The sequence below is a fragment of the Haliotis asinina genome, chromosome 10 (genome assembly GCF_037392515.1).
Source record: "Haliotis asinina isolate JCU_RB_2024 chromosome 10, JCU_Hal_asi_v2, whole genome shotgun sequence".
In the NCBI taxonomy this organism is placed as follows: Eukaryota; Metazoa; Mollusca; class Gastropoda; order Lepetellida; family Haliotidae; genus Haliotis; species Haliotis asinina.
This window is the reverse complement of record NC_090289.1, coordinates 5,300,643-5,319,616: the sequence shown is the minus strand read 5'-3', so window position 1 is coordinate 5,319,616 and position 18,974 is coordinate 5,300,643. Positions and strand designations below refer to the sequence as shown.

General features: G+C 37.7%; 1 protein-coding gene across 6 annotated transcripts in view; it reads left to right on the top strand.

Moving 5' to 3' along the window:
• The first annotated feature begins 7,209 nt into the window (after window positions 1-7,209).
• LOC137254679 (uncharacterized) overlaps window positions 7,210-18,974 on the top strand; it is a 47,220-nt gene continuing 35,455 nt past the window's right edge. For 3 of the 6 annotated variants that reach the window (XM_067792526.1, XM_067792525.1, XM_067792524.1), the window contains exons 1-2: window positions 11,750-11,819; window positions 17,004-17,058. In XM_067792526.1, the coding sequence (XP_067648627.1) occupies window positions 11,778-11,819; window positions 17,004-17,058 (97 nt within the window). In that variant the 5' untranslated portion in view covers window positions 11,750-11,777. Of the gene's footprint in view, window positions 7,392-11,749; window positions 11,820-17,003; window positions 17,059-18,974 lie in introns of those variants that run through there. The other 3 variants (XM_067792529.1, XM_067792527.1, XM_067792528.1) reach the window with 2 other exon arrangements.

The window sequence follows — 18,974 nt, the reverse complement described above, 5'->3', positions numbered from 1 at the left end:
AAACGTACATGGTAGTAAGAATCATATCTAACATAGTCCCATGGGTAGTGAATATTTCAAAGATATCTTGAAGTAAAAGTAGCAACATCTGTGCACATGTGCATCGTAAGGTACAGATTACTTGTTGATCAGTAGTTTTGGATTTTTGTACAGGTTCAAATGGACCAAGGATATGTGGCTCCTTGCTCGTAATCCGTGCCAGTCCGATGTCATAAGGTAGTGAAAATGTGTACAGTCCGTTTGAGATGAGAAGAAATGATTCCATAACTCAAAATAGGGATAAGTGCACAAAGCATCTATAAATCACATGGTGCTGAAACCTTGACTCAATAAGATCTGATGCTGAATGATCAAACACAAAAAGTTAAGAAATTCAACATGTAACATTGTTGTATTCTCACTCCAAGTGGTGGCAAACTGTTGGTGAAAGGCAGGCTGTATCATGAATGTTTGAGGCTGTGCAGAGTGAAAGTGCGTGCTCTTGTAACCTTTTAGTGCAAAGTTCAGTAGAAACATGTTGCATAGATTCTTTCACATATTCTGTGATGTATCATAATGCATCATTTTTCTGATTGTGTTCGTTAAGGTTTTATGGCCATGTCTTACTTCTGTTAAGCACTTGTCCTTATTTAAGGGTAATTTTAGTCCTTCGCTTTCAATTGAACCCAGTTTGTAGTACAGGTGCCCTGGAATGAAAGTCCACAGCAGATATGCTGCAGATCTTGGTCTAATACATCGGTCTGACTTGGAACAGCTGCAATAAAAAAGGGCTGTTATGATCGGTCCTCCTGTTGCACATTGGATTGTCTGGTCAGGACTGTAGATAGCTGCCATGTAGTTGTAATATTGAGTGCAGTCTAAAACTAAACTTAGTGATGTTTCTCTCTCTCTCTCTCTCTCTACCCCCCCCCCCCCCCCCCCCACGTTTTCTTTCACCTATCATTATGTGTTTAGATTGATGAAAGGACTGAATGGGGAAAGAACCACAGAAGAAAAATCCCTGCATCAGTGGTACGTAAGATATATCAGGACACTTACTTTTTTCTGTCTGAAATACATCATGGGAAGTTCAGCACGTGTTAATGAGTTGTAGATGCACTCATTCTTGTAGTGGACACATGGACATTTGTGGAGACGACAGAGTAAATAATTTATGGCATTAAAATAAATTATACATCCACAAATAAGTGACGCACTGATGCCCATGAAACGTTTCACTTTTTTATTTATCCTTGAGTGTTTTGGAGAAATGTCCTCATGAAGAGTTATGTATATTATCTTTCCTCGGCTGTACTTTTGAATCTTGAGGGTAATGTGATAACCAGGCAAGCACCTAGAAATATGCCTCTGCATTATGTTAATGTTGTCTGTATTTTCTTTCAGTTTCCAAGGGCCAGATGCAGTGCAATGTAGTTCCTAGACACCAGGAACTTTCAGTTTGTGTATAAGTCAATAAACACGAGTGCTATAATATCTTATGTTGTGTTGTTTCACGGAAAGTAATCATTATGGAATGTTGCTGAATATCGCCTGCCACACATGCACCAAGGCAGTTTGATGTAGGTTATATTTGTAGATAATTGAATGATTTTGTCCTCATTGGATGGTCTTGAGCTTTGTACAACTTGAAACCTTGAACCTGCCCGAGATCGTGAGTTTTAGGCAAGAGGCTTCTGTAGATGCAGTGAGGCATGGCGACCTGACAAGCTAGTTTTTAAGGGGCAAGTGTATTTAGAATTAATTGATGGTGGAAATATTGCCAACTTTTAAAAGTCTGCACACTCTGTATTGTGTGCTAGTTTTAGTCCAGCTACACCCATAAGGATTCTGGTAGAGAATGTTTGCCCAAAGGTCCTTTATGATGCCTAAATATGATTACTGAGGTTGTCACACAGCAGACAGCTTGTCACATCACACATCTCCTTTGCTAGCTTACCTGACACAACTGTTACACTCAAACATGGTCATGGAAACGCAAACCGCGTTATGTTAGGGATCGCACACACTGCAGGTTTTTATACGTATTCAAACACATGAACACCTCCCATTGATATACACGGCTGGTGTGGATTGCAAAACTAGGAAGTTTTGGCCACGAGGATGCAGAAAAACTTTCAGGTGAACCTGATATTTTATTGACGTTTCAGGAAGTATGCACTCCGCATATACAAAAATAATCTTGCTCTTTTTTTTTGCTCCCCGATATCCGATCGTATTGACCTTGGGGGTCCGGATAGGAAAGAAAGCACTTAAACTTACTTCGATCCTTGATGAATACTAGTACGTTATTTATCATCAACAGGTTATTAGTATTTCATCATGCTCAAGTTGAGAGGAACATGGCGCCCAGTATGTCATTCACTCGGTTGTCTGCTCGAGACCGGTGCAGAACAACATCCTTACTTAAGTGGATTAATTGTGAGAGCGTCCATTCGTTTCTCTAGCAGCATTCTTCCTGTTTTGGTTGTGGGTGTCTCTGTCCTGCCATACTTTCTTCAATTGCAGACACTACCCCGCTGTAGTGGGCCGTCGACATTTTTTCGATTCCCATGATTGGTGCATCGCTAAATGCCCGCGTCCACTTCAATACCGATAAAATGTCACAAACATGAATTCACGTTTTAAGAGTTGTAGAAGTGCACCTTGCCAAAACTGTGCGCCACATCAGCAAAAGGTTTTGCTCTAGACTGAACCCTAAACACACTGGCACATTATAGATTACTTAAGTACATATAACAAGTGTCCATACAATCCGACGAAGGTTAGTCCTGCACAATAGTGAGTGAGTTTAGTTTTACACCGCACTCCGCAATATTCCATCTGTATGGCGGCGGTCTGTAAATAATCGAGTTTGGACCAGACAGTCCAGTGACCAATAACATGAGCATCGATCTGCGCAGTTGGGAACCGATGACATGTGTCAACCAAGTCAGCGAGTCTGACCATCCGACCCGTTAGTCGCCTCTTACGACAAGCTGAATCGCCTTTTATGGCAAGCATGGGTTGATGAAGGCCTATTCCACCCCGGGACCTTCACGGGTCTCCTGCACAATAAACACCCCACTGAGTTAAAGTATTGATGTTGTTATTTTTGTCTGGCGTACAACCTATCTCTGTATTGTCAATGGACTGTAGGTGCGGTGTATGATATTTCATTACGTTTCCCAAGAGACATCTGCTTGTGTTGTTGAAGTGATGGAGTCAATGCCACATCTTTATCCTGTCCTAAACGTTCCTGTTCTCACATTTATATTTCCTCCAGTTTTCACCCACAGACACCTTTCAAACTCACGTCAATGGTCTTTATCCTGAATTTCTGTTAATTTCGTTTCTTGTGGAGGCTTTGTTCCATTTCATCTATAGGAGAAACTGCCATCTTAACGCCTGCACAAGACACTGATGTCAGTGATAAGGCGCTTAATCCAAACTGTCATGTAACCCGACATTAGAGTCTTGCTCAACAGAGCCTTACTATTATGTACACAGTCAAGAGACAGTGGAATTAAGTGGACTCGCCTGACCCAGTACAACTGCAAGTTAGTAACTTCTTACACGGTCGATGTATTTACAGCAACTTCTTACGCTACAAGCTAGAAATGCCCCGAACATATCCCTTTCCAGTGCAATTACCAATAATCTGAATTTGATATAAGAGTACATTTGTAAAACATAAGCACTGGGAAAGCATTTTATCAGAACATTAAAGCCCTCTCGGAAGTGCCTTTTTCGCATTGACGTCTACAATGTATGTATTTAATATGTGAAGGTGTGAAAAATCTGTTAAACTGTATGTTCGGTCTAAGTAGCCTAGGTGGTTGAGAGGAAAGGTAAAAGGACTTCACCGAGTAAATATTAGTGCAGAAATGAGCATTACGTTTTCCCCCAAATTTAAGGCGACCTATTTGGAACAGACCATGTACTGGCTTTATGCAATTAGTGTGCGATGATATTGTATACTGTTAAAAAAGTAGGGGATAGTGAACTTTCACTCTGGGTAGGAAGTGTAACCGTTAACAAAAGTTTCAAGGACAGACATCTTGTGAACGCACCCCCATTTCCCTCTATTACCACTCCTAAACACAACGCATAATATGCACGCGCGCAACACATTAGCCCCATACACGTGTATGGGGTCCCATTCTTGATTTTGACGTTTTTTCAAGGTCGAGAAATCACATAGAAACATTCAGTAATTTCATATCAACATTGATTGACTCCGATAAATCCCCTAAATATTTTAATCGCAAATAAATAAAATGATCTCCTAATTTTTTTAAGAGTTTATGACAAAAAACATGCACGATTTAAATACTCATTTTAAAAAATAGGCTTAGCTTCAATATAAACTGCGGATAGCTAACGTACAAATAATAACTTTAGTACTGAAAAAATTAAGGATGTAGCTTCAAAGTGTACCATTGAAACTCACTCACGAACTCACCATAAAAACAAAAGCAAAACTAGGATATGCGGACATGGTTAGGGTCGGGCCATCGCAAGAGAGAAGTTGACATCCATAAAATTCATGCCTTTAAGAAAATTTAATCCTTATGGGGAATTGTAAACCAAAAGTCACTGTGTTCTGTAATCTGATTGGTTGAAAAACATGATCAAATGGGATTTGATTCCGGCAAGACCATTCGACTATTCACTGCGTATTGAGTAGAAACATCGAAATTTTGTTGCGTCATCAACAGCGGTGACGTCATTCAAATCATATTGTGAAGTAAGGTCAGAATGACGTCACAAATGAGCAGCTCCAGATGCTACCATGGGAAGTAAACGGAATGTCGTAACAACTTACAGATAAAATTCAGTCCTGTTGATCTTCTGATTGTCATGCCACCATATATTTTTAGACATTTAATATATACGATGGCAGATCTTAGCTTTTCTATGCATATCAAGTCCCATCTTTTACATATCTCAACATAAACTTCATGAAAGAGAAACACTTAAATGTTAATCAGTAGATGAGACATATTGAAAACACAGGTAGAAGCATAAAATATCTTTGAGATGACCCCTTGAGTCTAATAGCAGTTCATGCATTTCATGGGTATACTCCCATTTTCAGCAGTCTGTTGTGCACTGGTCCATGCAGGTGCTGTAGCTCACTGCCAAAGCTGTGACAACTGGTGTGACCACTTAAGATCAATCAAGTCTCGTCAGTAACCGGAACAGTTAGGATCAGTTAGGCACTGAGGATGTTGAGTAGGCTAGTAAATTCAGATCAATTAGGTCTCGTCAGGAAGGTGGTTACTGTTTTGCTACAGCGATAATTAGGATCAATCAGGCACTGAGGATGTTTGTAAAAGTAACGAACTTTAAAAAAATAAGGATGTTTTATTTAGAGTATGCATAGATTTGAAGCTGAATTTGTTGTTACACCTATGGAAGAGAAAGGGCAGATCCTGGATGGAAGAAAGCAAGGTGCCGACATGCTTTTGGATGGCTATCGCTACCTCACACGGAAAATGAATAAGAGAATGGCACAATTCCATGGAATTGGTGGAACATTAGAAATACTTCCCAAATGCATTGCGAATAAACTAATCATCACCAATAAACATTTTTGTTATTCTGTTCTCTTCTTCATTGAAGCTGATTAAATCAAGTAAGACTCCTTAACGAGGTGTCATGGGGCTAATTGTTCGGTGTGAGTCATAAACTGCCCAAACTGGGACAACTATTGTAGTTCGTTACCGCGGTGTCAAAACTCACTGCCAAAACTGGGAGTGAACCTGTGTCCGTCGGTCCGTCGTCATACTTACCCGACCGAGCTACCTAATTGCCAATTATAGTCTGATCCACTGTTTTCAAAATCTTTTTTTTTTCAAACTTTTGCCCGATTTTACAAGTAAACATGCTTCACGCATCAAACTTAACGACCATTTAATTCGATGTTTGCTTTTGCAATTGTGTAAATTTAGGGATACAGTAACCTACCAATTTGTTTCTCTATTGCCGACAGTAAATTTTGTAGACACATGTGGCCACAAACTCTATTCTACTGGTGTTAGTCGCTTTTCGCAAATGATGGCAACACTTCTTCAAGTGGCATTTATTAGAAGCTGATAACTTCTTTAGTAATCGCTTGATTAGTGTCTGTATTTCTGTTCATTCGGAAAGTAAGGTGTAAAACCCGTCGCTGTCATTTCAGCACGTTGGTTGCTTTTAGCCAGGGATAATCTACAACAGGGATAGGTCACTCGCTTGCATTCTTTACCATTTGTACTAATTAAAGCACACAGTGACTTGGCTCGTTCCCGGCGCTACTTCAGCTGTGTTTAACGGAACTTCAGTTGGAAATTTACAATGAATGAATGAATTATAGTAAGAAATAAGAGCAAGAATTATGTGAATGAATGAAAGAAACAATAAAAGAAAATAGGTGAATGAATGAAAGAATAAATGATACACCACGACCTTCCCTCTCAAAACATGTCAAAGAACGCAAAAGTATATCGCGAGAACACGTGGTAACTCCAGCTGTCCTTTTTAAAAAATCTACTTTGAGACATTTTTGTTTACATTAATAAATAATTGAGATATCTTATTCCATATGGGGAATAGAATGGACATTAACAGAATGTTCACTGACACTGTCACACACCCCTCAAAAACAGAAAGTGTTAAACTGTCACAAAGGGCCCTTAACACTTTTCCAGTTTTGTCAAATACATTTGTAGTAAGATCAACAAGAAAGAAAGAAGTTATGGAACAATAGCCCACAAGCATCACAATCATCAATGGCGGATCAGATCAGATAGGCGATATGTCTTATTTTTCACACACCCCAAATACACCCTAACATTTCGTTTTATATATGTATGTATATATTGTATATATAGTCTCCCTGCTTTAACTCACTGATACTCTTTTCATGTGTTTCCATTTGCACGTGCGGAACATATTTGCCGCAACAGATATGTTCTTACTTGTCTGTTGTAAGACCCTTTCATCCAGACAAATTTAAAGAAGATACACAGTGCAATGTGCATTAATACTGCACATACTACAAATCTACTCGCCCCTTGTATTCTGATCTTGTAAAAGCGTTATTTTTCACTTGTACTTACATGATATACTCATGGGAGTGACATTTGCGTGTGTATTTGGGTTTCAGATAGTAGATTATATTCATTATGTGTGAAATAACGTGTTTTCAAACGGTCCGCGTGAAGAGCTACAGCGACTACAAACGTCACGTGACGGGCACCTGCTTCCGCGTTGAGTGTACGCATGCCTACGCTACCGTTAATGGCGGCTGAGGTTTGATGACTGTTGTCACCTGTGGGCGCGGAGCGGAATAGTTAGGATTTGAGTCAGCACGGACATTGTACTTGTTCAAAAAGTCTACACCGGTCCCGGCTCGCAGACGTCTACAGGTAAAGTGTAGTTTTGCACGGATCATGCTGGATCTGCTGGGCAAATGAATCGAAACAGCTAACAGGTTTGAACTCCCAGTTCCTATATTAGCTTCGGATTGACATGTTGAGATCAACAGATGATTGTGTCGACGTTCCTTTATATCCAGTTGTGCGGAAATAATATGACCGTAACTTAGAACTCCTAGATTGTCTATATAATAGTTGCTGAGCGTTTTTTTCGTCGAGTTGAATTGTATCGTCGAAATCGTTTCCGAAAATTCTCAGGTGAGTATGTAAGCAGATACGCGGTTATCAAAATTAATTTCCCAGAAAGGTAGTTTCCAACATCCTCCCGGTCTGTTGAGGGCATTTTTTTATGCCGATTCGATGTCGCAGAGTTTATTTCTATGAATGTCAGTTAACGTATGGAGTCATATGTATAATATAGGAGCCTGTGCACCTGAAGACACACCCAATTATGGGGCGGTCATTGTTCTCAGAGGTACTGGTGCATATGGTTATGCATGGGACTTGAATCTACTGTTTTAAAACTGTACATGTTTAGTATTGTTACATGACAGATGGAAAACTAATCATGTGTTTTGTTTTGAATTATTGGAGTATCCACATTTCTTACGTAAATTGAACAACTCATGTGAAAACATTATTGTGACACCCTACTAGCCTTTAAATACATCAAGAACCCATGGGAAGACTTCTACCCATATGATATCACCAGAATATATATTCCTCATCTGACAAGGATGAGTTTTAACATGTTTTAATTGTATCTTAGCAATATTAAGAGACATATTCAGCTTCTAAAAATATCACTCGTAATTTACTTTTGCAGTTTAAATTTAGAGGGTGATATTGGCAGAAGTCTTACGGAACACATTAGTTCTTGTTTAAAGGTCACATGCAACCAAAAAATCAAACATTATTAAAACACATTTATCACTTATTCATGACATATAATATACATTGCTGCTTTTAAAAAAACGAATAAACAAAATTATAAGCGTACAATCGCGATTCAAAAGTGCAATATTTTGTACTTGGGCTCACTTCCCTCGAAACGAAAGCTGCGGGAGACCGAACCCAGTCATAGCGGGTGGATATGCACTCAAGTGTAAGGACGGTTTCCGATTGGCTGTTTCATTTGCTGATATGCTGAGGGTTCATTATGTGTACAGAAAGATGAGCTGTTTGATGGGCATTTTAGAAGTATAGCCAGTAACAAGAAAGTAAGATTCTGTATGGATAACAACTTCTTTTTGTGTACTTGATGCATCGTTTCAGTGTGGATTCATATACTGTTGTCAAACAAAATCATATACACTAAAAGAAGTCGTTATCCATGAAGAATGTACAGAGAGATGTTGGGTTTGGAAAATACATGTTCTCTGAATTTGCGCTCGATCCAATTAAAAATCATGTCAATAGAGATGGTCAACTACTGCGTGGCTGGAATCTGTCATTCGTCCAAGTACAAAGCATGACTTGAAACTGACAAGAGTTTGCACCAGTTTCCGTCAGATCCAGTCATCCGAAAAAAATGAATGTAGTATGTCTGCAACCCACAGACATAAAAACATGTCATGTGTATCACACGTGCCTAATTACATAATGTGGCAGACACGGGACTCGGGTGCACGAGTCATAATTCAACTTATTTTCTTTATGTCGTATAGTCTGATAGGTGTTAAGTTCAAATTGCACGTGGTCAATGATTGAAGCTGTGTATTGCATATTGTCTTTAGCAGACAGGCAGGCAGACATATAGGTGTGAATAAACCAGACACTGAGCTTTCTCTGTGACAGAGACTGCTTACCACAATCAACAAGATTTTTTTAACGTAACGAGAAGATTATTTAATTGTTTGTGTACACAACCAAGATTAGACTACTGCTCACAACCTCAGACGCTGGGCATGCATACTGTTTCGAGCTCCGCGAACCTATTCACTGCGCATGCGTCACCGGCGCAGCGCAGCACAGCTGTTGAAACCAGTTTTCCCCCCAGCGCTGGGGGGAATTTAGTGAAACGTTTGAACTCCGATTTCGCGGGCTTTTTTTTCATCACGTTTTTTTTCAACTTTATAGGTTGAATTGGCATTTTTTATGATTTGTTTCGGTAAATGCATACCGAAAGGTACCAGAATCCGCAAAGTTGTGTTTTACGTTGCATGTGACCTTTAATGCTAAATTATTTCCTTGCACTGTGGTGTCAGTCATTTCATTATTGCCCAGTCACTTGTTCCATGCTTTAGAAAGATCTGGAAATAATGCTGTGTGGTGGAAATGTGTACACTGCATGATGTGTGGAAATAGCTTCACAGTTTGTGGAAATTACACCAGTCTCAGAAAAATTAATTTGACATGAATTAATGAATATTTAGGAAGGCTATGTTTCAGATGTCTGTTCTATTTTCCTATTCAGGAAAGTATGACAACATACTAAATGGTGTTTTCACAGCAGACCATTAAAGTGAAAAGTCACCGAGACGTTTGTTTACTGAGTGGATTGGCCCAGGTCTTAACTTGGGACATACAGGTGTAATGTGAATCCCACCCATAGGATGCATACAGTCTTGATGTTAGACAAATGGTTCCCTCTACAGGGTTTTTATAAGATATGTTATTGGATTATGGGTAGGTTGCTGGTGAACTCCAATCAGATGGCCATTAAAAAGGTGCATACAAGATTCATCAGTCTTTTTTTCTTGCATGATAATATTCTGGACTCATTTGTTGCCAAAGCTTTGTTTTCATCCTGATTGAGCACACCACCACATGGATTAGTGAACTATTCATTCAAGTGATTGATATCACAGATGTTAATGATGACATTTCTACTAAATACAACTGTGATACTATTGCCAAGAGGCCAAGAGCATTAGTCCCAGTTACATATACACTGGATTGTTGGAAGCATCAATCTGTAATTAACTTGAGATTGTGCTGGTTAAAAAAAGTTAATCAGAAGAATTTTCAGTGAGAAGAAGTATAAACGATAAAAGATATGAAAACAGTGTCTTTGATGAACAAATGCAAATATAGGTTTGAAAACTAATTGAAAAGACAATTGGGCTCTTTTTCCCTGAATGGATTGTCTCTTTTGAGTGTTTTGGCAGCAAAAGTGTCAGTGCAACATGTCAGTCAAAAGCCTTGACCAGAGAGTAGTTTGTTGCTATGGACTGTGGGTACCTGGCCATTGTCTGTGTAACCATTTTTTTCTAGCCCAGATTATTAACTGCTTGTTGTTGTGTAGCTGAAGTATTGCTGAGAATAGTATTCAACAACCTTTACTTTATCAGTTTAATGAATGGGGCAGTGGGCACTGGTTGAGTGTAAAATTGGGCATTGGGTATGTGCTAAAGGAAATGAATCAAAGATGGCTTAACTTGTTAACATTAAAACAAGATATTGGCAGATGCATTGTAAGGATTTGGGTAAAGACATGACTATTTATGTGTGTAGCAACACTAAATACAGTGCTTAGGTTTTGACTGTTGAATGTTTTGTGCCAGCGAATAGTTAGTTTTGAATTATCAGTGAACACTCTGAATGTCGTTTCACCATAAATTAGATAATGAGCTGTTGTATTTTATAACATTTGCCCATTTTCTTTGCATTGAAGTTTATGATTCAGTTCCTGGCTCACACAAAATAAGGAGCAGAGATTTTGTTGACATGGTCTTTAACAATTAGGGAAATACTGTTAAAACTTCAACAGCATTAGAGAGGTCGACAGCAATAATGTTAGGTATAGAGACACTGACCCATTCTGGAAAAACACATGGCAGATATGACTTTAGCCTGGCTGCTGTTAGCATTGTTTTCCCATACATGCAGTCATATCAGAGACACGATGTCTTTGGAAATAATCCCATTTTCATGGTGAGCAGACCGACTGTCTTTTAATCCAATCTTAAAAACACATGATAGTGGTCCTGTTGTAATACACGTCACACAGATATTCAGCTCATCACAGATGTGACTTTTTAGAAAATAACCAATTTCATGATACAATATTTGTAGGACTGATAACATTTTGATAAACAATTCAAAGCAGTTATTGTGAGACTGATCTGATGATGAACTTTAACAGCAAGGCTTGGCATGCACAATTGATAGTGGGAGGAATCTCCATTATTACAGAACCCAGTAGGAAGTGAAACAATCGGGCCATTATTTTGAGATAGGCTTGATCACATCCTTATTCCGGTGATGTAGGGTCTGTCAATGTACAGGGGGATGAAGGCCATGTTGTCATGTTGGACTGTCCCATCCCACCCCTCAGCTTCCTGTTCCTGACCTAAGGGCCATTACTGTTTCCTGTGATAGGCCAGGGGGACGAGTGGTTCTGACATTAAAACACCCTCATTAGAAACAACAGCCATGATGTCAACTGGATCTATGCTTGAGGCTCCACAAGCATTTGTAAGCTATCTCACATGTCCATTGATCTCTTGTTTTTGTTCCTGTAACTTAGTGTAAGCCTTGAGTGGCTACACAGTCATCAATCATGTGGTTATTAGTATTCATTCATTTGTAGAGCTATTTTAGATCTATTCCTGAAGTATTTTAGGAATTCTGTAGATGTCATTGTGTTTAGAATCCTGAAACTTGTTAAGCTTTGGGGAATCCATTGTATCTAAATCAATATTTTCTCTTTTGATTCAGTTTGAAACAGTGTGATTTTTTAAAGAAATTAGCAAATCATATTTTCATGACTTTTGCATGCAGTGTGACTCAAACCCACCATCATGATAACGTTTCAAAGGTATCATGTACAGGGATTTATCCAACTGGTAATAGAGGCTGACTTTAGTGCCTAGTTTGCTTCAAGTATTACCTGGTAGTAAAATGTCTCAAATTAGAGGTCCTGTATGTCACAGTCTTGCCTTTCTATTTCAGGCTATGGGTCATGTTTTGATTTTGTATATGCCACATATATTACACTGATAGCAAATCACTATGATATTGCTGGAACATTTCTAAAATTGGTATAAGACTAATCTCACTCACCCTCTCACTGCTAGCAAGATTAATACAGGATAGGAGGCTTTAATGTTTAGAGTTACATGATTTTATTGAATAATGATAAACATAGAGTTTGAATGTTTAGAAGAAGCTTATTATGGATAAATTAAAGAGTTTCCTTAATTTACTTATGAAGGGCTTTACTTCAGAATCCTGGAGAAATCTCTGTTCTTGAACCAACCTCTAAACATCTAATGGACAAACATACATGTATATGCAGTGACTGGTCTGACGGCGATAAGGGTCAATACAGAGCTTCCTGAATGCTCATTAAGAGACCCTGTTTGTTTCATCTCAGACCTATCACCCCTTCATGTAGGTGTGATGTGTCACTTCACTGTATGCATACAAAGGAACACATGAATGACTGTTGACAAACACAGTCTATTGTGCTTATAGGGAGTTCCCCATTCTCTAACTTTGCCCATTCCTGAGGAATCCAAGCATGTAGGTAGGAAGAGTTAGCAGCATTTGGGGGAGAAGATATGGGTACAGGTTAATGAGGTTTTGCTAGTACCTGTACATGTTCACTTCCTTGGGCATGCCAGAAAGCTTTAATGCTGAGTTTGCTCCTATGTGACTCAGTATGTCAGCACCATATTCTCCCTGGTCTCACCGAAGTGGAATCATCTGACACCTGTATTAGTTGGGCTTTCATCCCACATCAAGCTGACATGTTAGAGTATAAATGGATTACTCTTATATACAGTTGGAATACAAAGCAGAATTAAGTCTAACTCATTAATGACTGGACTGTAAGCCTACTTAGTCAATGAAGGCATTTGATATGTGTGACACCCTGAAGTCTATAAAAGTACATGTGTGTCATGGATGAGAGTGATGTTATATCAGTGAAAGCAAATCCTGTTGTGCATATCTGACATTTTTGGTTCACTTTTGATCGAATTCCATTAGTGACCATGTTTTCTTTGATCTTTTGCTCTGCGTTAAATCTTCATAGCATAATCAGCAAATGCATGACTTGGGAAGGAAAATCTCTTTTCCCAGTTTACATTTTCAGGAGAATGTTCTTTAGAAACACAAGGCAGTGGGGAAAATGTGTGAGAAGCCCTTTTCTACTGTGATATTTCTTGAATATTGCTGTAGGACTCACTCACACTTTGGAAACACAGAATATGTTTGTCATTGGCACCATAAGGGTCCCATTATGGTGCCAATAATTTAGTGTAATCAAATGTTTTCATTAATGCAACATGAAGTAAATTCTTGAATGTGACATTTTTAGAATAAACTTTTTGTCATGTACAGAATGTACGTCAGTCAAGTTTACACAGACCCAGTTTTATACAGTCTCCTGAGGTATGCAGCATTTGTATCTTGTTGGGATTTATCAGGATGTGTTTATGTTGATGGATAATTTGTCGGCAGCTGTCTGCCCCTACAAATAATGTCATTATCATTCTATCTTCTGTCCCAGTCTGTTACTAGAATGTAATACAAGGCTGTTAGGTCAATCACAGATAGACTGATACTCACTTCATGCAGACAGTATCAGGTGTTTTTGTAATGATGATAAGTAAATCGTTCATGCCCCGTCAAAGAGATACTGGAAAGTTAATTATAGTTCAGTCCATTTTGGCGGAAATAAATAGCAGTGCTGTACTTGTATTCTGAAGGCCAGAATACAAGTGGATACACTAAGGATACAGTTTTACCTGAATATCAGATAATGACGTGTAGTGATGCAAAACAGTTCTCAATGTTTCATGGGTCATTTATTTAAGTCTTTTCAAAATCAGGAATAAGCAATTCATGGAAAGTTTATTACCCCAAAAATACATTCCCTTAAATGAATTTAATGTTTGCTTATTCTAGAAGCTGAAAATAATGAATTATCTCTCTCATGAAACAGTGAAAAATATATTTTGCATCATTATATTTCATTGTGTGTATGTCAGGGTAGAGATTGCAATCGGAGTCCTGATCATTAGATTTCCACCAAGTATATTTCAAATTGATCTATTCTGTGAATCATCTGAAGCTTCCCATGACACAATATCAAGTTTTCAGCTGAAAATAAGATTGATGATGATGGCATTTTGTTCACTTACTCCCTTGGTTCATACAGTGATAAATATGTTTGGATGTCCTGGTCAAAACCCAGTTTTGCTCTACCATATCTGCACTAGGATTGAGTGCTGATATTGATATCCTCTTGAATATGGGTTTCTTCATCACCTGTAATTCTCAACATGTGGAAAAGAGAGCTCCAGGTATTTCAGCTGGAATGGGAAGATTGGCTACTATGGTTTGATGTACTAAAGCCAGTATGTGATTCTCAACATTTACATTAAACTGCTTAGCATAGGAAATTGGCAGCCCCCCCATGTTGAGCCACATGGTTGATGATGCTTCCAGCTGGGAATAGCATGATTTGTTTACCTAGTCCACACGATGCCATAAACTTTGGGCTTTCATTGTCACTTTGTTTATCAGACTTATTATGATAATATTGATATGTGACATAAAAAACACAGACTCACAGTAACTTGTTGATGTTTGGAATGCACGTAGATATGCACACAATGTGGAGTATGTGGGGTATTGGTCATCATCCTGTTATGTGGAGTATATGCTCATTCAATACCTGTCTAAAGTCAAACAAATTTCACAGATTAACTATTGCAAGATCTCTTTGTTCTCAAAATCATCTTATGCGTTCTAGATCATGTTATGAAAGTTTTATCCTATTGCACTGATGCTGTTATAAATCCCATGCTCATATTTCAGATCTGCTTACTCCTTTCAAGACTTTGTTATTTTCGGAAAGACATGGAAAATAAAATAGTGCTGTCTGCATCATTCCATAAAACCCTGAACCCAAACAATCTGCTGCAGCTGGTCAAACTTTGAATATGCTTACATGTAACATAACAAGAGATAACATAAGACCTATATTGCATAGCATTCCATGAAGGAACAGTGGCAATATTCTATAACATATTCACAGTAGGTACAAAGATATAGAAGTATACACATACATTTCACATATAAATGATGTACATTATAACAATTCAAGAAAATCATATGTAGAATAATGACTATGGAGACTATGAGGAGAGACTGTGGTAATACAACAGTGTAGTTTTAGCATGACAGTACTACTACTAGGGTATTACCAACATTTTCGTATTGCGATATGCATTAGAATAATGCCAATACATATCAGAATATGTATTGCAATATATTTTGTGAAAGTGTAACACATGGCTAAGGTAGTAAAATTATTGTTTCTTTTCTTTTGAAACAATGCCACTGCATGGCTGCTAGGGCTGCATGGTATTACCAGTATATCACGCTTTTTAAATGATACATATTGCAATATTTTTTCTAAGAAGTGGTTTATATTGGCTACAGAACATATCAGAAGTTTTTGTGATAATCTTTATGGTTTCAAATAAAATATACACTAAAATATACTCTTATTCACAACAGATGTTTTCCTTCGTTATTCACTGAGAAAACTGCATACTGTAAAAACCATAAATTGTATAAAAAATGTAGTATCCATGATAATGCACCCTAATTTTGATATTGCTGTTACAGAACCATAAAATATGTATTTCGGGACTTAGAGTGTAGAAATATGATTGACATGCACAACTGGTGCCACTCACTGTCAAATACTTAAGGTCCCAATATGTCACAGTGTGTATCATAATAGGGGTGCCAATATCGCAATATATTGCAGTACAGTTTTGTTGCCAATACACAGCCCTGATGGCCCATTAGGACTCTGATGTGATTGTACAAAGGATCAGTTAAAAATGTTTCCAAATTGAAGACTTGGTACTTGAGAAAAAGTGCAATTATATGGCCAATAACCATTCTCAAAACTATTGATGAATAATGATGTAAAGGAAATATGTCATCATGAAAATAATTGATCATAGTCACAGAATTGGCTATTAATTGCAAAAAGTGTATCACAATATATTGTATTTGAAATCGAATTGCAATGTACCAGTTATCTGGTTGTATCACCCACCCTTTAGTTAGTACAGTCAAGACCTACACCAGGCACGTGACACTACATGGCCATATTAGGTCATGTCCATTTTTAGCTCTTTTTGGCTGAAATTCCACAAGGAAGGATCTGTGTAGGTTGCCATTGTGAGCTGTGACCTTTGTACTGGTATTTTTATCACTGGCAAAGTGTTGTGCCTATAAATAATTACATCCAATTACAATATCAATGCTCCATTTTGATACAAGGAAATGTTTCTGTTTTTGTTACTTTTTCTACCCTGTGGCCACATGTAACAGTTTTGGGGAATTTTTTTATTTTGAAGGAAATTCAAGATAATTAAAAATTATTTCACTTATGTGCCAAAGTTTTGGGGTTCACAGGCATCAGAATGGGGGCCAGTGGTGTCCACTGTGCCATCAGGAGATAGGACATGAAGTAGAGTTTTACATCATGTACACAGCAATGTATGTATATTTGTAGGTATTACTCATGTAAAAATCAGGACTAAGCAAGTGTCATGTGCTATGTTGACAATAGGATCCTTGTTTCTGTTTCAGCTTACATAACTCTGATTTGATTTCTTGTTCCAGATTTATCGAGAAAACCAGGAGAAGCAGGTTGTCACAATGGCGTCAGAAGAAGAAGGTAGGATTATAATATACTGATGGAAACAAATAAGGGAACACATGACAGTACCTGTTTTTCTTGTATACTCTCATATTTTCACCCACAGGTAGAGTATACATTAACATGTGTTCTCTCATATGGTACCTTATTCATTTCAATCATGATGTTTATTCTTTGAGAATTTTCATTTTGAAGAGGGATGCTGTTGGAAAGGAACCTTTTGTTTGAGAAAAGTTAGTTCCCTCATTTATATGGGAAAGGAACAGGTTTTATCGAAAACATAAATTCCAATTATTTGAAGAAATTGTAAAACAGTTTTAATGTTAGTCAATGAACAAACCTTTAAGACAAAATAGTTTTTGACAAGTCATTCTTATCAGTGGTGTGGCCTGTGTATATAAATGATGTCTTGATGTCTTCAGTAATGTAACGTCTTGATCCTTAGATGCTTCCTAGAGGCAGAGCAGAATGATATGATCATTAGTCCCAGATGTACCCAGTTTGTGAGCCCTAGCTCCAAATCTGTACTGAGTAAGTCCCAGGATGTAAGGTAATTTTGATCCTTTTAAGAGCCAAGCCTAGATAAATAAACAGAGGCCAGTCTTTGATAGGAACAACTTCTTGTCATTTCTATAATGAAATAATTATGACTAAAACTCATTCGTAAAGATTTGTACAAATCTAAACCAACCCAAGTTGGTAGATTGTAAGTTTGGTAGATGGTGAGATGGTAGATGACATCAAATTGGTGGAGGGATAACCCAGGTGTCTTCCACACCAGGTGAGACAGTTGATATATAGTGATGATGGACAGTGATCGGTGAGTCACGTTAAATTTGGGCACTACATTACCATCAGCTGACCAACTTTACCATACTACAAACATAAATATGTTAACAACCACTTTTCAAGGTTATACGTTCACTCTGGCTGACCTGTGTGTGTGGCTCCATTTGGGCTTCTTAGGTAACAGATTTTAAAATCAGTTCTATGACAGTAGAAAATAGTGAAACTTTTGGAGGTGCAGGATTCTATTTTGAGTTTGTAGGTTTGGAACTCAACTTTTTAAAGCACAAGCAAATGATTTCAAAAGATTTTAAGCTGCAGGCTTAATGAAATGTTAATATGGAAAAGCATAAAAATAGTTACAAAATCTGTGTTTTTTTCTTTCTCACAACCTTAACTGAACATGTTAAATGATATAATAAGTATGTGAGCATTTTCATTTTCTTTCCTGATGTAAATCATCTGTAACATGACATTGTAAAAAACTTGCCCTTTATATTATAAAATTAAATGGTATTATGAAGTTTAATCACATTTAGCCTATTAGTGTTTGTTAATTTCGATATTTGGTTTGAATCCTTCCTTTGATAATGATCCTGTGTCCATTAGCACTCAAAATGATACATAATTAACCAATTTCCAAAGCCATTAGCAAATCTCTGCTAGAAGAACACAAGAATTTAAACACTTAAATTCCAAAATCTTAAACAGGTATATAAATTACTATGAAATAGTGGTGATAAGTAGTGTTTGTGACATGGTGACTGTATCCTATGTCAGAAATACATGCAAAGGCACGTCAGGTGTTCACAGGAAACAGTATGCTTTAGGGATTTACAAGACAGGAATTTCTGCATCCTATCATAAAAATTGACTAATGACTCAACAAAATATATCCGCGCATCCTCAGGGACACAGAAAAAGTTCAAATACTTCAGTAAAACTTTCAATGAAGTTATCGCAGAGTTTAGATACTAGCGAGGTTATGGTATCATTTGCTATTTCATTACTGTAACAGTTAATGTGTTGATCCTGATACACAATACAATAACAGTACTACTTATAAAATTTAAGTGTCTGGGACTTCCATTTTGTTGTCAAGGACCCCTGAAAATCATAAGTATGTGTCCCAGGGATCCTAAAATACA